Source organism: Arabidopsis lyrata (assembly GCF_000004255.2).
Source record: "Arabidopsis lyrata subsp. lyrata unplaced genomic scaffold ARALYscaffold_2, whole genome shotgun sequence".
Lineage (NCBI taxonomy): Eukaryota > Viridiplantae > Streptophyta > Magnoliopsida > Brassicales > Brassicaceae > Arabidopsis > Arabidopsis lyrata.
In genome coordinates this window covers 1125348-1149408 of record NW_003302554.1, presented here as the reverse complement: position 1 = coordinate 1149408, position 24061 = coordinate 1125348, and the positions used below count along the sequence as shown (strand labels likewise).

The 24061-nt window shown below is 31.7% G+C and overlaps 5 protein-coding genes across 6 annotated transcripts; 3 read left to right on the top strand and 2 right to left on the bottom strand.

Annotated features, from left to right (window-relative positions):
- The first annotated feature begins 837 nt into the window (after window positions 1-837).
- LOC9322496 (E3 ubiquitin-protein ligase At1g63170) lies at window positions 838-2797 on the top strand. The gene is made up of 5 exons (XM_002887927.2): window positions 838-1568; window positions 1660-1779; window positions 1875-2007; window positions 2087-2254; window positions 2381-2797. Exons 1-5 carry the CDS (start codon window positions 1045-1047, stop codon window positions 2555-2557), a joined length of 1122 nt encoding a protein of 373 aa, XP_002887973.1. The 5' UTR covers window positions 838-1044; the 3' UTR covers window positions 2558-2797.
- Window positions 2798-2880: 83 nt separating this feature from the next.
- On the bottom strand, window positions 2881-5321 carry LOC9324036 (bifunctional UDP-glucose 4-epimerase and UDP-xylose 4-epimerase 3). The gene is made up of 9 exons (XM_002886383.2): window positions 4868-5321; window positions 4683-4732; window positions 4454-4589; window positions 4263-4364; window positions 3931-4158; window positions 3756-3837; window positions 3563-3645; window positions 3376-3467; window positions 2881-3116 (listed from the first exon to the last, which is right to left on the bottom strand). The coding sequence occupies exons 1-9, from the start codon at window positions 5063-5065 to the stop codon at window positions 3032-3034; spliced, it is 1056 nt and encodes a 351-aa protein (XP_002886429.1). The 5' UTR covers window positions 5066-5321; the 3' UTR covers window positions 2881-3031.
- Window positions 5322-6384: 1063 nt separating this feature from the next.
- Window positions 6385-7657, top strand: LOC9324035. The gene is made up of 5 exons (XM_002887926.2): window positions 6385-6553; window positions 6645-6800; window positions 6892-7080; window positions 7246-7300; window positions 7387-7657. The coding sequence occupies exons 1-5, from the start codon at window positions 6395-6397 to the stop codon at window positions 7461-7463; spliced, it is 636 nt and encodes a 211-aa protein (XP_002887972.2). The 5' UTR covers window positions 6385-6394; the 3' UTR covers window positions 7464-7657.
- Window positions 7658-12548: 4891 nt separating this feature from the next.
- LOC9322495 (cathepsin 7) lies at window positions 12549-15896 on the top strand. Of its 2 annotated transcripts, XM_021010125.1 has the most exons (9): window positions 12549-12636; window positions 13072-13099; window positions 13622-13776; window positions 13876-13905; window positions 14045-14132; window positions 14500-14786; window positions 14903-15037; window positions 15471-15692; window positions 15771-15896. In XM_021010125.1, exons 3-9 carry the CDS (start codon window positions 13657-13659, stop codon window positions 15807-15809), a joined length of 921 nt encoding a protein of 306 aa, XP_020865784.1. In that variant the 5' UTR covers window positions 12549-12636; window positions 13072-13099; window positions 13622-13656; the 3' UTR covers window positions 15810-15896. The 2 variants fall into 2 exon arrangements, with proteins under 2 accessions (XP_020865784.1, XP_020865785.1); XM_021010126.1 differs by lacking the exon at window positions 12549-12636 and having other exon boundaries at window positions 13011-13099.
- A 118-nt stretch (window positions 15897-16014) lies between these two features.
- On the bottom strand, window positions 16015-17460 carry LOC9324034. Its single transcript, XM_021010221.1, has 6 exons — window positions 17348-17460; window positions 17115-17275; window positions 16869-17024; window positions 16578-16767; window positions 16354-16424; window positions 16015-16244 (listed from the first exon to the last, which is right to left on the bottom strand). The coding sequence occupies exons 1-6, from the start codon at window positions 17361-17363 to the stop codon at window positions 16233-16235; spliced, it is 606 nt and encodes a 201-aa protein (XP_020865880.1). The 5' UTR covers window positions 17364-17460; the 3' UTR covers window positions 16015-16232.
- Between the last annotated feature and the right edge of the window lie 6601 nt (window positions 17461-24061).

Below are 24061 nucleotides of genomic sequence, written 5' to 3'. Positions count from 1 at the left end.
AAGAATCCGAATTCTGTACCAAATTTCACTATATGGCCCCCCGCCTTTAAATACTCGTTATTACATATATGCCCGGTTCGGTTCGATAAATTTAATATTTGGTTTATTTAGGTATAAAATAAGGTTTTTTCAATTAAAAATTTACAGTTTGGTTTGGATTTGAGTTAGATTTAGATTTAGTTCGGTTTTGGGTTAAAAATTTATGCTAAAAATTATGTAATCTATACTTAAAGATTTGTGAAGAGTTTGGGGTTCTCTACCTCGTGAATTGAGTTATATCAAAATTTCGGACAAAAATAAAAAGTGAACAGTGTTTTATATTGTTCGTAATAGTGTTTTTCTTACTCCTTCCAAATTACGATATTAAATACTAGTTTATTTTGTGCCGCGAATCATGCCTTGGATGTTACTTCCGCTACCAAGATGGAGTCACTCATGCTCCGCAAACGTTATTTATTTAACACCAAAAAATTCTACCGTTTTGTCCAGACAAATGTTTTCAATTATCACTTCGAATTTCTAAAAACGGGCTTGATCCATCTGCCGATCGACCCATACCCACTTTTTCTTTGGGTCGGATGGATAACGAGATCCGACACCAACAAAAAATTTGAAAATTCAATTAATTTTGAAATTTTTATACAGTTTCACAATTCGGATTTAGTTCAAATGAATAAATTTAGGTTTAGTTTGGTTTGGTTTTTGTCCACCCTTTTTGGACCAAGTAACTGTAATTTGACCATTTAGCCACTGAAAAGAACTCACTATTACATATATGTCCCGCTAATTTCTCTGGTTGGCATTTGAGGAGACATTAAATAAATTAAAATTTTGATTTTTCAAACATCACGTTTTCCGATTTGTCCGACTCATCCTCTTTCTCTTTCTCTCTCTCTGTTCGAATCGAAACCCTAGCAAATCCGAATTTGTCTCTGAGATTGAAATTGCCCCAATTTAATGGCGTAAAGCTTCACCAATTTCATCAATTCAATATCAATTTTTGAAATTTCGAAGAAAGGAAGAGACTTTGAAGAGAGAGAGAAAATGTCAACAGAGACGACGACGGAAGCAACGCCTTTGATTTTAACCGACGGCGGAGGAGGAGGGAGATCGGTGAGGAGACAAGGGTTAAGAGAAGCGGCGAGGTTATTAAGACATGCAAGTAGCGGAAGAATGATGATGAGAGAACCATCGATGCTTGTTCGTGAAGCTGCGGCTGAGCAGCTTGAAGAGAGACAAAGCGATTGGGCTTATTCGAAACCTGTAGTGGTTTTGGATTTCGTTTGGAATCTTGCTTTTGTCGCCGTTGCTACAGCTGTTTTGGTACTTAGCAGCGATGAGAATCCGAATATGCCTCTTAGGGTTTGGGTTATTGGGTATGGGTTGCAATGTATGATGCATATGGTTTGTGTTTGTGTTGAGTATCGTAGGAGGAATAGTAGAAGAAGAAGAGATATGAGTCCAAGATCTAGCTCTTCTTCTATGGAGGAAGAAGATGGTTTGGGTTTGAGTAGAAACTCAGATGATCGTTACTTGGAGCTAGGTCAATTAGAGAATGAAAACAACAGGTATATTGGTTTTAAGCTTTAGTGATTGTGATGCAGATATTGTCTTATATGTGATTTTAATTTTGGCTAAAGCAGTGTTTTCTGTAACCAGTTTTGCTAAGCATCTAGAATCTGCAAATACGATGATCTCATTTATATGGTGGGTTATTGGATTCTACTGGGTATCTTCTGGTGGCCAAGAGTTAGCGCAAGGATCCCCTCAGCTTTATTGGTTTGTTGTTCACTTCTTTCATATCTCTTACATTCTCGGGACTGTTTTAAGTGTTCAAGCTCCTTCAATTTGTTTGGATGTCTTTGTTTTTACAGGTTATGTATAGTATTTCTTGGTTTCGATGTGTTCTTTGTGGTTTTCTGCGTTGCATTGGCTTGTGTTATTGGCATTGCTGTTTGCTGCTGCTTGCCTTGCATCATTGCAGTTCTATACGCCGTTGCAGAACAGGTAGCTTCTTATAACCTGTTTCTTTTGTTACCTCCAAGAAAGTTGGATTTGTTCCAATGAAAATCTATTGAAAATGCAGGAAGGAGCTTCGAAAGAAGACATTGACCAACTTACTAAATTCAAATTCCGAAAGGTTGGTGATTCTGTGAAACACACTGTTGATGAAGAACAAGGAGATTCAGGAGGACTGATGACTGAATGTGGTACAGATTCACCAGTCGAACATACTCTTCCTCATGAGGATGCAGTAAGTAACACTCAAAATCACTCTTCTTTCTATTAGTAACCTGTAAACCTCTGCATATTATGTTATGGCTATACTCTGTTTGGATTTTGACGAACAAAGCCGGATTTTGCTTTTGTCAATCTACAGGAATGCTGCATCTGTCTTTCGGCTTATGAAGATGAGACAGAGCTTAGAGAACTTCCTTGTGGCCACCATTTCCATTGTGGTTGTGTGGACAAATGGCTTTACATAAACGCTACTTGTCCCCTCTGCAAATACAACATCCTCAAGAGTAGCAACTACGAAGAAGGCGAGGAAGTCTAGAACAGTAAGAAGAGAAGACTTGCAAATATGCGAATATCTGTATCATTAGCAGCTGAGGAACCCAGAAAAAAAAAAGGGTTCGACATTTAATCAATTTGCAGACTTGTAGTTTTACATTGCTTGTTATATGTTTACACATTTTAGTTGCTTTTTGTTTGGAGTCTGTATGTTCTGTTGTTGTTGACTCTTGTTAACATGTTTTGGTTCTTACTTGCTCAACAAGTTAACATCTTTTTTCTCCTATTCAATCCTGAATTGAGAACGCTTCTGCTTATACTAAATGAATGATTCGTTGATTATAACGACTAGTTAGTATTACGCAATGTAGATAAACGTTATACTTTATTAACCGAAAGATGAAGAGTTCAATACAACTTTTTTTGAAGAGAGAAATAAAATAGATGCAGGAAAATAAATCGACATCTATATATATTTTTCTTTATATTTGAGTGGTGAAACAAAAAAAAAAACATTTCAAGGCTTTTTCTGGAAACCCCATGGATTCTTATCTGCCCAATTCCATTGATCTCTGCACATCTCATCAACTCCATACTTTGCCCTAAGAAAGAAAAACAAAGAATTAATCTTATGTTCATAATAACTCAACAGATAAAGATAAAAATTCTGAAAAGTATTCAAAGTATGGTTCTTGAAATTCATGTCAAGATTCAATATACTTCTCTGTTAAACCATATATCTAGTCAGTTTTATATCCATGAGGCCATGAACATGAACTTTGCATAGAAATTTAACTGAAGTCGAGTTCATATCCGATCGAAAAAGATTTAAATGCGGAAATGGTAAAACCGATGACTTACTTCCACCCAAGTTCTTTCTCAGCTTTCTCAGTTGAAGCATAAACAGCTGTTGCATCTCCAGCTCTTCTTGGACATAGCTTGATAGGGATTTTCTGCAAAACAAATGGTTTAGAGCATTTTCAGACACCAAATCTTCGGTCTCATTCACACAAAATTCATGAGCAATTAGAGAAAGAGAAAATCTTACCTTGCCAGAAGCTTTTTCAAAAGCAGAAACCATCTCTAAGACAGAAGTTCCTTGACCAGTCCCAAGATTATAAGCAGTACAGCCTAAGATTAAGATGACACACCAACACATACAAAACATTATTAAAACTCTAAACTTTGATTGACTCCATCAAATAAAAAACAAACAGTTAAAAGTCGTATAGAGATTTTACCAATCTTTGAGTCTGAAAACAACTTGTTTAATGCAGCCACATGGCCATCTGCTAAATCCATTACATGTATGTAGTCTCTGACCTGCAAGTGTCAAGTGTACCTTATTTTATCAATCTATCATCAGAAATGAAAACCGAATTTTTGCATAAAGAAACGGTATTATCGATGTTATACCGCGCTGCCATCCATAGTAGGATAGTCATGTCCATATACATTGAGTTCAGGTAATCGTCCAACCGCAACTTGTTGGATATAAGGCATGAGATTATTCGGTATGCCCTTTGGATCTTCTCCAATTCTTCCACTCTCATGAGCTCCAACCGGATTGAAGTACCTCAGAAGAATTATCTTCCATTCTGGTTCTGCAGCATGAATGTCTCTAGCTATCTCTTCAAGAAACAGCTACACAAATAGATCAAATGTTTTCAAAATCTCAGTCATAAATGATATAACTTTCAAGATTATGAACACAAAACAGAACAAAACAGATTTGAGGTCTGAAGTACCTTAGTACGACCATAAGGATTCATAGCCTGTAACTCAAAGTCTTCCACACATGGGACTATTTCAGGTTGGCCATAAACCGTTGCAGACGACGAAAACACCATCTGTGTAAAAAATTCCAGAATCAGAACAACTTGGTAACTAAACTAGAACAAGAAACACATTTTCAAAAGTGAAGGATCTTGATCTTTACCATTTTGCAGTTGTATTTTGCCATGGTTTCATATAGATTGATAGTTCCAACTAAGTTATTATCAAAGTAACGACGAGGGTTTCCAACACTTTCTCCCACAGCTTTAAGACCAGCAAAGTGAATCACAGCATCAAATCTGTTTCCCCCTCACAAAAGAATCATAATATTAAAATCAATTCACATGAATAAACAATTTGCATAATCTCAGTTTCAAAAATTTTCACAATACCTCTGATTAGAAAAGAGTTTCTCAATATCTCCTTTGTTTCTTAGATCACCCTGCAATTAATCAAAACATTCAAAATCTAACAAGCCAAAAGATTACTAAACTAAGAATCTATGATAAAAATACAATCTTGATTCCAAAAATAGCCATATTGATATAAAAATGGAAGCTTTTTTTTGGGTACTAACCAGATTGAATTCAAGCTTGGTAGAGAGATCAGGACCAACAAGTTCCCTAACCCTATGAACAGCTTCAACAACAGAGTTATCAAGATTATCAATGATCGTAACCTTAAAACCCTGATTCAAAAGCTGAACAACAGTATGTGTTCCAATGAATCCAGCACCACCAGTCACCAAAATGTTCTGTTCCACAGAAGAACCCATTTTTACACAAACCCACTTCCCAAAATCGAAGCTTTCTTCACTATTTAAGAAAGAGAGAGAGAAAAGTTTGAGTCTTTCTTTAATTTGGGAGTTATTGATCGGTTGCCTTCTTGTGAGTAGATAAGAACGACGCCGCAAAAGTAAAATTAAGGAAAAAGGTAGAGAAAGAGAGAGCTTTTTTTTCTTTTGTTTGGTTTCTTGAATTCGTGAGGGTTTATATAACTTGTTAGAACAAACTTTAACACCTTTTTTGACCAAATAAAAAAAGATCTTGTTAGAAAAAAAGAGAGATGATTCATTTGCTATTTTTGGGATTATTGGATAACGAGTGATGACCAAATCCACGAGGATTAGAGGGAAAAGTGGGGTATTTAAAGTTTGTTTGTTGTTGTTCTTAGTGTGTAATTCGATTTAATTTCCTAATTTTTTTATAGATATATAAGGATTTAGATAGTCTTTTGCCAACAAGGATTTAGATGGTCTAAACCAAATAATATGAGGTGTTGTGTTGTCATTTGTTTAAAATTATATTAATAGTCATAATTTTTTTTGCTTTTTCAGTCGAAGTTCCATTTCAATGGAATTTTTGGTACTTTCATAAATTAATCGCTTAGAAATGTTGATTGCTTACATCCCAAGTCACAAGCGTGTAAATACTTAATTGTTTTTCTCTTTCTCTCTACTTATTGTTTAATGATCACAATTATTCAAACCCTTATAACCCAACTTCTCCTTCACGTCGACTCCTCTAGCTCAATCCGAAGTTCCCTTTTCAAGAATATGAAAAGAACCGAATAAGCAAAATCGAAAGATACTATAAGACTCACTATACCATTACAATAATTTGTATGAGGAAAAAAATGCGAGTTTTCAAGAAGTACTACATATATTAAAATTTAAAAAAAAAAAAAAAAAAATAAAGACAGACAAATATCATCGTTATTGACACATTATCACAAAAAAAAACTCTCTCTTAATATATAGAAGATTTGAAAATTGAAAATCTCTTATTCATGCCACAATCGTTTGGTATTCTAATGTATTTTGATGGGGTAGTCTAACAAAACAAAACAATACGAGGGCAAAAGACGAAAGATCAATAAATAAAAGGGACTTGAGTGAAATAAATGGGAAATAGTTAGGACATTACTGTAGATAGTTCCTGAAGTTAGGGCTCTTATACTTATTATAAGTTAGGGTTCATCAACGTAACACAGGGCGATGAGTGAATTTGAAGGTACGATTCGGAATTCGTTTCCTTAAAAGTTAGGGTTTATTTTATATACTCTCTCCTGATCAATTCCTATGATATGTCTCAGGCTGGATTAAATGGCTCGAACCAGGGTTTCTGCAATTCTGCTGTGGAAACCTGAGGATCCTGGCTATGAGAGACCTGCGTATAGGGATTGGACCGAGGAGGAAGATGAGCCTAAGTACTCACCAGAGGAAGAACTGGCCTTACTCGACAAACAAATCCTTGCGAGCGATGTATTTCATTATTTGTTTTCCTTATGATTTTTTTGGTTAATAATGAGCTCTATAGATAAATTTGTGAAATTGAGAGTTTGTGAAACAACAGGGGTTTGATATCGACTACACACAGTTCCGGTGTGTCTTCAACTACCATCTTGCTTATCTCGACTCAGATGAATTCGCTGAGGAGCCAACAGAAACCACTAGGGATTTACTCGAGAGGCTCTCTAGGAAGGCCCTTGATGACTACAATCAAGAATCTGTGAGAACTAACCTAAATATGTTATATGTATATGCCTTGTGCTTTGCATTTATGTATGATCGATTCTTTTCCATCTTTGTTTGAAAAACAGAGAACAAAATTTGAGTTTGTCAAGGTTGTGAAAGCAAACTTTCACTGGTGTTGTGCATATATGTTTCTCATAACATTTGAAGTTGTTGATCCTTATGATAACTTGATAAAACTCTTCCAAACAAGGGTTCGCCACGAGACAGATATCGTGACTGAGTATGTCTTTTGCAGGCGAAACCCAATCAAGAAGGTATCTCTAATCTTCTTTTGTTTTCCATATGACAAAAGTAATTGTTTTTATGGATTCATTGTGGAATATTTTTTCTCTTTCACCATGGAAGATGGATTTGGATTTAGCTTGTGAGCTTCCATCTCTATTTTCTTGAGACTTTAGTATTTTGGATTGTTTTGATAGTGGAATGCATTGGAATTATCAAGAAAGATGTCGAGAAAGATTTCAAGAAACAAAGGTACTGATATATATATCTGCAAGGGCTTTTACATATGATAATAACTTGTATGGTTGGTTTTTACATTGATTTTGTTCTCTTCACAGATTGGAGTAGAAGCTTTTATTATATGCCACAAGGTGTGGGAACCGAGAGATACTCTGTTATTTTTCAATCTATTTGAGTCCTAGATGACTTGAATTGCTTAGGGGACATGCCGCAACACAAATCTATTGATACAAAAAAAAGTATGGACGGGTGGAATCTACTATACAGTTGAAATATGCATTTAGGCCATAAAGTTTTACTAAACTAACGAATGGTTGTTTCTAAAATTTGTGTACTTATTTTTCTGTAATATAATTTTTATACTTCTTAGATCATTCTAAAAGAATCCGAATTATTAATAAGTTCTCTCGAGAAAAAGAAAGCTAATAGTAAAAAGTACAAGTCTCGTTATAGCAATGTACTCAGGTTAATTATCACACAAATATTAATTAGACATTAGATAGCTCCTCTGTTAGCCTGAAAAATAATAATAAAAAACAAGAAAAACATTCAGCAAAGTGAAAAACCCTTCGATAGAACAAGAATAATGTAAAATCAACACAAAAGGGAAAGACTCATCATCAAAGTAAAAAGATAAGAATAACAGAGGATCAAAATAGTAGTGTACCGATCGACGGATCAAAATAGACTCATCATCTTCACAGTTTCAATGAAGTGAACTGCCAAATAGGTCTATTTTGATCCCTCGATCGGTACACTACTATTTCTGTATATATCCTTAGATTTAGAGATGGAATCGTACCTAGTATTTCATACTCGTTAGTACTTAGTATATACAGTATGTAGATAGTGGTTACTAATGAATACTCTGGGATCCCTTGTAACTTATCAAGGACATGTAAATTTTTTACTTTAATCTCCGCTTTTTTTCCTTGAAAACTTGAATAAGCAGTGATTGCCCAAAGATCTCTGATTGACCACACGCTCCTACATGGAAATAAGTTTTCAGTTTCACTTTCTTTGATGAAGCAAAAAATATGGTTCTAAGGACTCAATTGTTCTTGTTAATTGTTATGTAACTTTGACATGGTTAAAATGTAATTGGGCTAAACCCAAACAAGCATGGGCTGGCTGTAACAATCTCTTTCTCATACATTAAATAGTAAACTTTTTTATCAAAAAGAAAAAGATGTAACAAACTAACAACAATGAGAAAAAAAAACAATATCATTTGGTTAACTCTTGTGTTTTTTTACGTATGTTAAATTTCTATTACTAAATTCGAAATCTGATGGTAGAAAAAAATGAATGTTAAGACCCAAACGTTTAACTTCTTCTTTTTTTTTTTTTATTGTCTAGCTAATTCTTATTTAAGATAAAAGAAGAATAACCAGATCCTACCAAAAAAAAAAGAAGAATAACCAGAAAGTGGTGTTACTACGAGGAACATAATTTGAATAATAGTAAATATAAAGTTGTTGAATATGCGAGTGAGCACGTGACTTTGATTTGGTGAGTCTCTTTTATAATGGTCAAGAGTCTCTTTTATAATGGTCAAATGATATTCTCGGCAAAATCTTTTCTCTTTTCTGTAACCTTTACAAGAAACAACCTGTCTTTTTGTTGGAGCCCACAAATAATAAAACAAAAAACTTGATTGTCAAGCAAATATTTAATTATCATTTCACCAAAACGGACCTTTTATTGGTAACCATTGATTTTTTTTCTGTAACAAACTTTCCTAATTTGGTGTAAGTGGGAAAAGAGCGTGTATGCACGCGCTATAAAGCACTCTACCACCAGAATGACGTAATTCCTCTGACGCATAATGGTCGATGCAACAAAAAGGAGTCTGGTCTGCAATTCTTCTTCATAGAAAATTGGGGCAGTGTGATCATATTGAATACTACGACATCTTTTGAAATGCATCGGCGTTTAAACAAAAGTGTTTGGATGATTGAAATACGATGACAATTGGATAATCCATATGAAACAGTGATGCACTGATCATAATCAATTATGTATCTTGTTGAAAATTTGGATGATTTATGCAAAACTGCATGTAACGTTTGTAAAAATTGGATTTTGTTTCTATGAATCATATTATTAATCATATTAACATGCAGAGCCGGCCATGAGGCCAAGCAAGGCAAGCTTGTGCTTGCGGCCCCAAATTCCCTATATATATAATCGGCCACATTTTTAACAATAATGTTTAAGTAGTCTAGTGGTTTGAAGTGTGTCATAGCTTGTGCAGGTGCTCGGTTCGAATCCACTACTCTGTTATCATTTTTTTTTTTTCATTTTTAATCTTTTTTTACAAATAGTAGGCCTAAAATTATATTTTGTTGCTTGTGGTCTTCAAATTCTCAGGGACGGCTCTGTTAACATGTGATATACTATTAAAATATAATGCTGCTTATCTATATATAAAAAAAAATAGTTACCGTGTGCTTGAATATAAGTAATTAAGTATATTAATTACTAAACGCATATGACATGTTATTTATGTTAAGAGAAACTAAAACCCAAAAATCAAAATCCTAATTCCAAAAATATCCTCTTACATGTGTTCCTATGGAGTTTTGAACTTGTTGACTCTATTTCTATTTTGCAAATATGAGCCAATAATAACGTTATTCACTATGATATCTTAGGAAAATCATGTGTAGTGAGTTTAAGTTAGGGATGTTCAATTTTGTTTCTTCTCTTATATTGATATTTTTATTTCCGTATAATTGCATATTTTTGGTCAACAACAACTATTGATTAGCTTTCAATTGTACCGATTATAGGACGAGAAGAAAGAGATATATAAATTGAGACTTAAGGCTATAATCATCCAAATTGAGTTTAAACACCATTGATTCAAATACTTCCAATGAATGTAGACTATTATAAAATAGTATGTTGAGGTCGAAATCAACTACTGTTATAGGATATAGAAAATTTGTCCAATTAATTTCTGAGAAAGGAAAGTTTTTGTTTCTTTACTTAATTTAAAATAATCACGGCATACCCTAAGACAAGTTAGTGGAAATGCAACAATGAAAAAATGCCACGTGACATGAAAATTTAAGTATTTAAAATAAGTGATAAGAATAAGTTTACAAAAATAATGATGAAGAAAAAAACAGATAGAAAAGACAAACAGTAAGAATAACAGCAAAACACACTATTTGGAAAATATTATTGGATAATAAATAAATAAAAGGTATTGAATATTTTTTGTCAAGCGATCTTGTGGGGTCTTTTTTGCCAAACATTGTAGTGTGGACGTTATATTACGACCATTACCAACCTCGTATTGGACTATTGGTCCCAAGAAAATATAATAGTAAATATTATATCATGATTCATGTAGTTGCTATATTATAGTAACCAGTTTAGTTGATGGAATTAATAAGAATCCTCATTTCTTTCTAAATTTTAGGGTCGTGATCAGTTCGTAACTAGTCATTCAAAAGAGCGGTGGTGCGTAGTTAAAAATTCATGTAAACAAAAGTTACCCATTTAATTTATTTTTGTTTTGTTTCAGAGATTAGCAGTTGATACTAATCACAATTTATGAATGTTTTTATAAAAACTGCTTATTTTCTAGCTCGTTTCGCAATCCAAAAATAAGTTTTTTTACTATTTATTATTTTATCATTCATTAAGTTAATTATGAGAAAGCAATAAAGTTGCATATACTCTACCTGCAAAAACCAGAAGCCAGCTCTTTAATTTCTTTAATTCTTTCATGGTTCATAAGGCCTGGACGTTCGGGTATCCGTTCGGTTCTGGTTCGGTTCCAATTCGGTTCCGGTTTTTTCGGTTCTAGAGTTTATGATCCATATAGGAACCAAACAATTTCGGTTTGGTTCCGGTTCCGGTTCCGGTTCTTTCGGTTTTGAAGTTTATGATCCATTCGGATATTTTCTTTCGGATATTTTTAGATATTTTGGATATTTTTGGGTATTTGCGGATATTTTTGAATATTTTTGGATATTTTAAGTATTTTTTGCTATATTCTCTAAATATTTGTTGGTATTTCGGGTATTTTTGGGAACCCGAAATATTTCGGTTCGGTTCGGTTCTGGTTCCGGTTCTTTTGGTTCTAAAATTTAGGATCCATTTGAGTATTTTAAAATTTCGGTTCGGTTTTTTTTGCTTCGGTTCCGGTTCGGTTCTCGTGGTTCGGTTATTTTGCTCAGGTCTAGTTCATATATCTTGTATTAATAGCTCTCTTTCCATGATTTTATAAAATATGGTACTATTAAATGACATCAGAAGTTCTTTGTTATAAAACTAATAATTATGAAAAAGCATCCTTTTTTAAAAAGGTTTTTATTATTACTAGGGTTTTAGTTTTATTAAATATAATGAAATATGTTTTTTCACCATACCTTGACCCAAAAAAACTATCTTATTTATTTTTCAAATTGAATTCGTTTTTTTTTTGTAAAATATAGTTAGATTTATATTTGTAATTAGATTGAATTAGTTTCTACCAAAGAAAACTAACGGTCATAATCAATTATCAAAATATCCAAAAAACAAAATAAAAATAAAAACTAACGGTGAATAGCAGTAGCTTTTCTTACCTTACTCATCAGATCCAACATTTCAATTCGTCAATCGACCGTCATTTTCTTGACAGTGAGTCACTGCACCGTATTTCTTCCATATCCCATAACTTGTACGGAAGGCACGTGACAGCTGCTAATGATGAATAAATAAGAGAAAAAATATCAAATATATATCAATTCTTTCTCTAACAAAACAACCAACTATTCAATTTATAAGTTAATAAAGCTCTAATTATGTTGGTATCGAAAACAGATAATAGCAGTTAGTGATCCGTATCGTTTCCTCACTTACCCCAAAACTAGTTTTCCTCTCTTTTTATTTATTTAGAAAATACATAAGTTATTAGAATCCAATTCACCAACAAAACAAAAATCAGAATCCGTTGCACTTATTAACAAAAACAACAACTCTATTTTGTGTGTTTAAAATTTAAACACATGCATGTAAATTATATTGAATTTCCATTGGAATTAGATGGGTTACTCATGTTATTTAGTCCTTGTGAGACCTTGAGAATAATAACATAAAATTTGTTTTGTTTTTTTTTTCTCTTACATAGAAAATTAAGGGTAATTTAATAACTGTAGGCTTTAGTAGAAACGGTTATTACTTAATAGGGCTAGTTTCGTCAATAATATATCTGCAGGAGATTGTAAAGTGGGGCCCAATTTTATTTTATTTTGTTGCTTTTTGCTCTTCTCCTTCAGCTCCTCTGCACTGCGCTCTGCTAAACAGATTTTCATTCTTTTTTCTCTTGTTAGGTAAAGCTGAGATAGGTAAATAGATACAAATTCTTCATCTAAAACCTCACTGTTCCTTTTAGTTTTTTTTTTGTTTTTCCTCGAACTTTTCTGTTCATCTAGACATACTATGGTGCATTGTTCATCTTCTTCTTCTTTTTCACGATTTTGTTTTTCATATACTTTTTTCTGGTTTTAAATGTTCAATCGCTACTGAAAATCTTCACGATTTGTGTATTTGGTTTTGAATTTTTGAAATCCTCTCTGTTCATCTTGTAATCGTACGGATATTCTCTGAATCTCAAGTATCGTTCATCTCCTTTAACGATTTTTCCAGTTTCTGGTTGCAAATGTTCGTCGCTATTTCATGATTTCTCTATATTGTTTGATTTTTCGAGATTCGATTCTCTCTGTTCTTCTTCGTCAAACTTAGGAGACTCTGTTTAATGTTCAGTCATTTTTGTTTTGCAGGTTTTAGAAGATATTCTCTGAATCTCAAGTATCGTTCATCTCCTACAACGATTTTTTCAGTTTCTGGTTACAAATTTTCATCGCTACTGCAAAATTTCATGATTTCTCTAGATTGTTTGATTTTTCGAAATCCTCTCTGTTCATCTTTCAATCGTACGGATATTCTTTGAATCTCAAGTATCGTTCCTCTCCTTTAACGATTTTTCCAGTTTCTAATTTGAAATGTTCATCGCTACCGAAAAACTTCACGATTTGCGTATTTGGTTTTGATTTTTCGAAATCCTCTCTGTTCATCTTTCAATCGTACGGATATTCTTTGAATCTCAAGTATCGTTCATCTCCTTTAACGATTTTTCCAGTTTCTGGTTCCAAATGCAAATTTTTTATGATTTCTCTATATTGTTTGATTTTTCGAGATTCTATGTTCTTCTTCGTCAAACTTACGAGACTGTTTTATTTTCAGTCACTTTTTTTTTCAGGTTTTAGTATCGCTTAGCTACTGAAACCTAAGATTTTAACTGAAGATTTTTGTTTCGAATTGTTATTGTAGAACTACTGAAGATTTATCAGTGTTTGATTAAAAAGATGGACGATGGTGATAACAAAAGAAAAAAAAACATGATGGAAGATGATATGTTCTCTTACGGTGGTGGTGGAAACAGAAAGAAATCAAAAAAGATAGAAAAACCTCCACAAATTAGTAAGGTAATTTGTTGTTTATTTGCAAGAATGATAATTCATTTGCAACAAATAAAATTGTTTATATATCTTTTACTAATCGCTCTATCTTGATGATGCTAATAGTTGACGAAGTCAGACGAGTGTTATCCCACAGTTAAGCATCCTTTTATATTAATATTTACTTTTGTATGAATTTGCATTGATGTTATTCATTTTATCTGATTTAGTTTTGTTATGTTAAAAACTAAAACTGGCTTTATTATTTGATACACATATAAATATTTATATATAGGATATCCCGGCAAACATTAAAAACATAGATCTGGATTGGTGTAATGTGGAGGGCGTGATGAGAGAAGTAATCGACCAAGGAGACCGACGTAAGTAATATGTGATTCTAATTAAATCAAATGAATATAAGTATGGTTTCAAATATTCAGTTTACTTTATTAGATATATAGTAGTATTTCAAGTAAAAGTTGGAAGTAATTTAAGGTTGGATAATTTAGTGAATTGTCAAATCCAATTTTTGATTTGGGGTTTTGAGTTTTTGGATTCCTATATAAATTATGAAAGTATATGAAAACCTATGGCAAATACAAAGGTTTGTCATAGGCATATAATATTTTGTAATTTGAATCCATGTCCCTTTCGTTTCATACAGTACTTATTGATACATGGTTTGTTTAATTCTTATTATGCACTAATTTGTATATAATTTTTTAACTTAATAATATGTTTGTGAAGGTGTTTGTTGGACCATTCCACCAACAAGAAGTTTGTCTGCGCGTCTTGTAATCGACAAGAGATTTCTACCTCCGGTGTGTTTATCAGCGCTCCATTTACTTGTTGGTCTCATTGACAAAGTAGACTCTACAGGCGGACTCAATAATTTAGAACACTTGCGAAAGTTTATGATCGATCATGGTACTGTTTCGGAAGAAGAATGTGGCTGTCCTCAGTTAGCATTGAAAATGAAAAATGATGCCTCTAAATCCGATCCGGTTTTGTGTACCGAAAAAGGCAAATCCATGGTAACTAATTAAACTTTTTTTTTGTTGACTTTCTTTCGTGTTCAGTGATTTTTTCTTTTCTTCTCTGTGTGGTGTCATTTAGTTAATATATATTAATCTATTTCTTTACTTTGCAGCATAATCGCACATTTAAAGTCGAAGATTTAATCATTCTGGACAAAGTAGATGAAGGAAAACTTATACAATTGGTCACCAAGGGCCCTGTTGCTGTTTCTATCGATGTTCACAGAAAATTCTCGAAATTCAAAGGGGTTAGCACAATCTTTTATCTCTAATATATTCTAAATGTTGCGTTATGACTAGAAGAATTGTTAAAGCAATCAACGTCGTAGTAATTGGTTCTGGTTTAATAATACGGATTTTACCTTATCGTGGTTTTGGTGTCTGTGGAACATGAAAAATTTAACTGGATTTGTTAACAAAATTTATGTTTGGTGTTGAGTCTTAAGACCATGTTTTTGTCTTTTCCTGTGTTGACTACAAATAAATAGTCTACTATGCTTGAAATCACTAAATAAATCATGTAAGTATATATGAAAACCAATGGCAATATATACAAAGGTTTTTCATAGAGGCATATAATATTTTGGATTCATGTCCCTTTAGTTTACTTAAGTTTCATACAGTTTTTGGCGGGTACATTGTTTGTTTAATTCTTGTTATACATTTTTATATGTTTAACAGGATGGAATATATGAAGGACCTAAGAAAGGGAGCCGCAAGCAAGACCAACATATGTTGTTAGTGTATGGCTACGGAACAAAACTGCCTGAAGGGATTCATTTCTGGAGAACGCAAAATTCAGCAGGTACTAAATGGGGGAACAATGGGTATGGAAAAATCATACGAAAAATCAGTCGCCCTGCAGGAGAACCGTCTCTATTTACCTGCATTCTTTACCCTGCGGTAATGATATTTATGGGAATTATTAGTTACACTTATAACATATATCTACATACTCTAACAAAAACATTTTTCATATAGCTTCTGGATCTATATGAAGGGGAAATAGAAGACGCCTGAGAAAGTGATTCAAGGGTTCAAAGATGGGAGTAACAACAGAACTTCTTTTAGTTGCTAATATTTGTTTGTTTTAGACATTGTTACTGTTTTAGTTATTGTTTCTGTTTAGACATTGTTACTGTTTTAGTTATTGTTTCTGTTTAGACATTGTTACTGTTTTAGACATTGTTATTATCTTATTCTAAATTGACCAGTGCGTGTCAAACGTCAGAAAAGAAAGTTTTATTTTAAAGAACGCAATGCTGGAGTTAGATATAGTAAACAACGACACAAGCTAAAAAAAAGCAGTAGAAAGAACATCTCATACAATAAGTTTTTAATTTGTAGGCAGCAATACAGCAACTCAAGTCAAATTTAGGACGCAAATAGATATAATAACAATCGAGCATCTCTCGGTTCTCACTGCTTGTGGCATATAGAAGCTCATACTCCAATCTGTAAAGAGAAAGCCGATAACTGTTAAAAACCATCCATACATACAAGGAATCTTGACATCAAATTAAAGTAAAGAAAACACTCTTGCAGTTATACATCTTTCGATTACCTTTTGTTTCTTGACATTGTTTTGGACATCATTCCCAACACCATCATTGTTCTTCACACCAATGCATTCCACTATCAAAACAAATCCAAATACTATAAATCTACTAAAGAAATAGCCACGAAAAGCTTAATCCATCTTCCATGGTGGGTGAAAGAGGCAAATATATATTCCACAACAACGAACAACAACTATACAGATGGAAAACAAAACAAGATTAGAGATACCTCCTTGATTGGGTTTCGGCCTGCAGAAGACATACTCAGTCACGATATCTGTCTCGTAGCGAACCCTTGTTTGGAAGAGTTTTATCAAGTTATCATAAGGATCAACAACTTCAAATGTTATGAGAAACATATATGCACAACACCAGTGAAAGTTGGCTTTCACAACCTTGACAAACTCAAATTCTGTTCCCTGTTTTTCCAAACAAAGAGAGAAGAAAAGAATCGATCATACATAGATGCAACATTTGATAAAAGCACAAGGCATATATATATATATAGGTTAGTTCTCACATATTCGAGATTGTGGTCATCAAGGGCCTTCCTAGAGAGCCTCTCGAGTAAATCCCTAGTGGTTTCTGTTGGCTCCTCAGCGAATTCATCTGAGTCGAGATAAGCAAGATGGTAGTTGAAGACACACCGGAAGTGTGTGTAGTCGATATCAAACCCCTGTTGACGTTTCACAAACTCTCAATTAATTTCACAAATTTATCTATAGAACTCATTATTAACCAAAAGGATAGAAATAATGTAACATACATCGCTTGCAAGGATTTGTTTGTCGAGTAAGGCAAGTTCTTCCTTTGGTGAGTACTTAGGCTCATCCTCCTCCTCGGTCCAATCCCTGTACGCAGGTCTCTCATAGCCAGGATCCTCTGGTTTCCACAGCAAAAACCCTGGTACCAGCCACTTAGTCCAGCCTGAGACATTGTAATCGGGCGAGACCAAATTATAAACCTTTCAACTTTAGATAAACGAAATTCAAATCGTACCTTCAAAGTCACCCATCGCTTATTGTTGATGAAGAACCCTAATTTTTTTTTCTTCTTCTCAATTTTCAGTTTCGCTTTTGGGGGAGTGTTTTTAGATTCCCCGTCTTCTAGATCTCTCTATAATAATATCTCATTTATTTTACTCAATGTTCCTTTTGTTTCTTTATTTTCCTCTTTTCGCCCCATACTTTTAGTTTCGTTCAACTACCACCCAATCGAAACCTTGTCCATTAAATAAATACGGCAAAATCAGAACAAAAAAAGAACTTCGTATTTATATAAACAAAATCTAGAGAATAATGGAAAAAATGATGTTACTACCGGGGAACATTATTTGAAATTCAAAGACATACCCGAGATCGATTTCTTGATGTCTCTGAAGTCTGAATTCTGATGGATGAGACTGGGACGATATATAGATTAGGGATTCCATATTGAGAGATTAGGATTTTATGCTTAACTGCTAGGGGAGTGGATCCCGATTTGCTAGGAAAATCAAGATAAGGGAAGTTGATCTTGATCTCGTACGTATTGATAGTCTAGGCCTCTAAGGTAATAGAGGAGAGTTTAGATATGTTCGGATACACGTCGGATATCAGATCGGATCGGGTATTATCCGATATCTGATGGATATAAAAATTAATATCCGATCGGTTTTTCTTTCGGATGCGGTTCGGATTTTCGGATTCGGATTAAACGCCCAGGCCTAATTTGAATTATTACTGATCAAATATAAAGCTTTGAATATGTGAGTGAGCAATGTGAGTTTGATTTGGTGAGTTTTTATAATAGTCAAATGATATTCTCGACAAAATTTTAACCGTGAGCATTTTCTTTTCTGTAACCTTGGCAAAGAACAACCTGTCTTTTGTTGGAGCTCACAAATAATAAAACAAAAAAACTTGATTGTTAAGCAAAGAATTATTAACATCTCATTAAAGATTACCTTTTCTTAGTAACCTTTTATTTTTTTCCTGTGAAAAAAAACTCTTTCCTCGTATATAAAGCACTCGAGTAGAAAATGAGTTATATAAGTAACATGTGATATAGTAAATTAAGATGCTACCTATCCGAATTACTAATTGTGGGTGTGCTTGAATATAAAGTAAATGAAGCAGAACAATTCTAATGCAAATAACATGCATGGTAATTATTTTAAGAGAAACTTAAATCTTATACCACTTCAAAATTCTAATCCGAATCCTCAAATCTGAATCATAATATAAAAATCTATGAAGTAATCATGATATTTGAATCCCAATTCTTGTTTAAATGAGGTGTGACAGAATGTAGAGGGAAAAAAACAAAATCGGTATGGATCGTTCCGATTTTGTCTATTTGAAAAAATGTTCTCGTACGAGAGAGAACAAATAAAAATCTATATATATAATAGGAGAGTCTTCTCTCCATCTAGGCTATCCACATCATCATCCACCTAAGCATGCATTTAATTACAAAGTAAAAATATAATTTATTTAAAATGTTCATTCAATACATATTTATTTTTAGTTATTGTTATTTATGATTAAAAATATTTAAGTTAAATACAAATAAATTAATATTATAAATAAAAAACAAAGAAATATAAATTTATACATAATAATATAATTTAGTCTTCTCTCCATCTAGGCTATCAACTCATCATTCACCTAAGCATGCATTTAATCAAAAATTAAAAACATAATTTATTTTAAATGCTCATTCAATACATATTTATTTTTAGTTATTGTTATTTATGATTAAAAATATTTAAGTTAAATACAAATGAATTAATATTATAAGTAAAACACAAAGAAATATAAACTTATACATAATAATAGAAATTGAATTTTAGTGAGAAAATGTTTAAGATTAATCATATTTAAAATTTTATAAAAATTTCTGTTTTAAAATTGAGATAATAAAAATCAGTATGATGGATATTTCAGTTTTAAAATTGATATATTCAAAATAAATATGATGGATATTGCAAAAATTATATGAAAGTTGAAAGATCCTACATTTATTAACTTTCAAAAAACAAATATAGTAATGAATCATGAAATACTTAAAAATCAATATGTTGGGTAATTCTAAAATTCTATGAAAGTTGAAAAAGCATACATTTTTAGTTTTTTAAAAAACTATATAGTGAATTAGTGATGAATCTTATGACATATTACTAATTGAAACAATAGTTGATTACTTTGTAAACTATAGTAAACAAAATGTTAAAATATAGCTAAATAGTATCGTGTATAATAATTTAAAACAAAACTAAAATATAATTATGTATATTTTTAATATTTTAGCTTTGTATAAATATAATATAAAATTTTATATAAGTAAATGTATAAATGCATTTGATTTTTTTTTTTTTTTTTTTTTTTTGTCATCTGTAATTAAATATTACTCAAAAGAGCCATTCTTGTGGAATGTTGTTTACATAAGTGATATGAAGCGGTTCCGTACGAATTTTTCGTGCCAGATTATCCGCTTTTGCATTTGCACAACGAGAAATTAAAGATAAAGAGAAGGTAGAGAACTCTTCTTTGTCGCTCTGAAATTCCTCCAGATACACTGAGAAGGCCGGCCATTCGGTTGGGGAAGACACCATCTTCACCAGGTCAGAACAGTCTGTAAGGAATGCTACCTCTTGATTATCTGCACCAATCATACACTTCATCGCCCAAAGGAGGGCCTCGAATTCGGCATGTAGCGGAGATAGGCTTCTACGGAGGTTGGCAGCTCCCATTGTTGATGGCTCACCGTTTGATGGTGTATAAATGCATTTGATAGTAATACAAATATTATGCACTTATTAAAAATATAAAAGTTTATTTTAAAAATATCAAAAAGAAGCAGAAAAAGCACAATTGCAACATTGAATTTAATAAGATAGAAACAAAAAGTAAAAAAAAAAATAATAGTGACAAAATTAGTCTCAGAAAGCTAAATTCCTAAAGAAAAGCAAATATATAAATTGAGATATATATATATATATATATATAAAAGTATATTTTTTTTCTTTTTTTCTTCTAAATACAATAGATATAAATTAGAAAAAATAAACCACATTTAAAATATCACATTTGAGTTTCTAGAATTATATAAAAAAAAATGTTATTCATAAGAATTCATGCACTAAAAGAGAATATATATAATGAACGGTCATAAGATACTAAGTCAAATACAAAAAAGATCGTTTAATATATGTAGCATATTATAAATAGACGTGTACATCTATACAATTATCTCTTATAACATTTATATTATATTTATATAACCGCTTTTTACCAATAGAATTACATATATATTTTAAATAGTATTCGAATAAAAATTTTTTTAAATAATGTAATTTACAAAACTATAAAAAATTGAATATATATTATTAAATCCACGCAACGCGTGGGTCTATTTTCTAGTAGAATAAATTGGAAGACTTATTTTGTAAGAGATAATAAGGGAAAACTCATTAAACATGATTTTTGTTGACTTCATTTCTATTTTACCAAAAATAAATGTGAATACCCTATAAAGTCATGTGTAATATAATGAGTTTTAGCTAGTGTTATTTTTGTATTAGTTTTTTTCTTCCGTAATCCGTATCTAGTAATTCTTCCTCACTGTTCAATTGACAAAATAACACATTCTACAAGTTTTCACCAACTATATTCCCAATTGGAATTGTTGGTTTAAATGCCATTAATGATTTTAGTCTATTCTATGGATACTTTGGCAATACCATTGATTCAAATACTATGAATCTAGACTATTATAAATATTATGTTGAGGTCCATATTAACTGTTATATTAATATAGAAATTCGCCCAAAAGCAGATAATATTTAGCAAAATTAATTTATATTACTTGTGTATAGAGTTAGACTGAAGGAAAGCATCATAATTATCCGCTTTCTTGTTAGTTTCACAAATATATTTTAAATTTCTTTTTCTTTTTGTAAGGTTTGATAATTTATTTCATTTCTTGTTAACTGATAATTTATTTAATTAATTGTGGAAAAAAATTAGTTTTTCTTCCCTTACTCAGAATCTCAGATGTCTGATCCAGCGACTACCGACCTTTGCTTTCCTTAGGGCATAGTAGTGTGCTTTTCAATAAAACCATTTTTTTGTTTTTTTTTCACAAGACAAGGTCGTAACTTTTTACGCGAACCATATTCATAAAAAATTGGTACGTGACAAGGCAAACAATATAAACAATATAATATCCAAAAATAAGATAATAATAGGGATATCATGTTGAGGTCCAAATCAACTGTTATATTAAAAAGTTTTTTTGACATCACTGTTATATTAATTTGGAAAATTGAAGTAATTTCTTACTACAAGTTTACGATAAATGGTATTTTTTAAATATATCCTAGGATGACTTCCGAATGTCATTGTAACGATATGTATTTTATATAATATTCTTGTCTCATGTGTAATAAAAAAAATATGTGGCCTATACTAATGCTTTAGGGCACCATGCGATGGTGTTTCGTATTAAATTATGTTCTGATCATTCACAATTTGATTCAATTCCAAAACCGTTTTCGGTTTTGTTTTTTCTCTTATACTATTTGTAGTATTTCATCTTGACCATCCGATTGACAGATGACACACTTTAGTTACAGTTTTCACCTACTATCTTCCCAATTGGATCTGTTGGTTTAAATACCATTGGTTTTAGTCTATGGAATACTATGGCTTAAATATCATTGATCCAAATCAACTGTTGTATTAATTTAGAAAATTTCACCCGTAAAGTTAATTTTTCAGAAGGAAAGTCTTTTTCTTCTACGAATGGAATTGTGTGGAGAGAATTCAAAGCATCATAATTATCCGCGTTATTGTTAGTTTCACAAATATATTTTTATATTCTTATTTTTGTCAAGGTCTGATAATGTATTAGTAATTGCTTACCATGTAACCGTTGTTAAATACTAAGTGGCCTGAATATTTAAGAATAAAGTTGACAAAAACAATGATGAACTATTGAAATCAAAGCTAAAAACCAAAAACAAATAGAAAAGACAACCAGTAAGGATAATAGGGAACATGGCTGGCAAACAAAAAAAGAATACTCCCTCTATTTTTTTTATTAAGTGTTATTTAAGCAAAAAAAAAATTGTTTCATTTTACTTGGTGTTTTTGATTTTTAATGCAAAATAAATTATTGTTTTAATTTTTTGATTTTTGAAATTCTGTATTTTTTTTATTGCTTGAATTTTTTTTAATAAAAAATTAATCATATTTTAAAATAAAATATGATTAATTAAATAATTTCTTAATTTATGTGTCAAAACCTTGAACTTCAACTAAATAGAAAAAAATGGAGTAATAGAGAACACACAATTTATATTAAAAAAAGACACAGTTGTGAAATTTTTATTGGATAAATAAATAAAAGCATTGAATAAACTTTTTTTATTTAACAAATCATTGAATAATATATTTTTTCCAGCGATTTTGTGTGGTCTTTTTGCCAAACATTCTTCTCGAATGAATCCGAATCTCTATAGTACCCTGACTAGCTACCATTTCCAACCTCGTACTGGTCCCACGATTATATAATAGTTTAGTTGATGGTTGATCCAATATATTAATATAGGAACCAATATTATATTTAATTTCTTTCTAAATTCTAGGGCCTTTATATTTAGCCACCATTATCTAAACTAAATTTAACTACCTCTGAATAATATGGTTCACTCGTTTTGTCGCCTTTAAGAGAAAGTTAATTGAGAATAGTTTTAATAGTAGTATATCATATCGATTGATGAGTTTAGTGTAGAATTTTTTTAATAATGAATATATTAGCTTAACCGAGTAATCACCATTTAATAAACTTTAACAAAAAAAAAAAAACAAATGGGCTCACTTCCCACATGTTAAGGGATATGTCAGTCACGTAGTAGCATGGAACCATATATCGACGGTACGTTTGTGTATGTTCTTTTTCCATTTTTCTTCTATCAGTTTTTTTGGGGTAACCTTTTTCCACTATTTCATATGTGGCATTTCACGTTACTCTGTTTTATTGTCTGTCTAAAACCTTTTGTTTTATCGCTGAAAACCTTTTTCTTTTTTACAATTTTGTCAATACCATTAATTTTGTAGTCGTTTTCAAATATTAGAGTATGGTTGAGCCCAATAAATATATAGTATTAAATTGTAAGACTATGAGTTGACAAAAATAGTATTACTGTGAAAACAAATAAACAAAGTCAGATATATAAAAATTACGAATAATGGAAAAGATTGGAGTATTTGTCGTCATGTTGATTATGTGAGTATAATGTGGTGGGTTTTCCAAACCAATGGGAAAAATCTGAGTCTTTTTTCGGAGTTTTTTTTTGTTACCATCAAAGGAAATAAAGCTGTTTGAAAAACAAATTACTAATATTTACAAGCACAAAAACACAACATCTTCAGATACTAAAACATTTTGATTAATTTTGAACTTCTAGAAAATAAACAGTATAAGCTCTCTCTCTGTCTCTTACCCCCCCATATTCACTTTCTCCTTTTTTCTTTTTTCTCTTTATATATTTGTTACATTCACATGTTTTCTTACCTCATTCTTTCTCTCTCACATTCACCGAAAGTCTAAGGTTTAATTTGTTTTCTCATCTCACTCTCTCTCTCTCTCTTAATCATTCATCTAGCTTAGTTTATACTTACTGCGTAATGTCTAATTTTTTTTATTTGACAATTACATTCTCAGAAG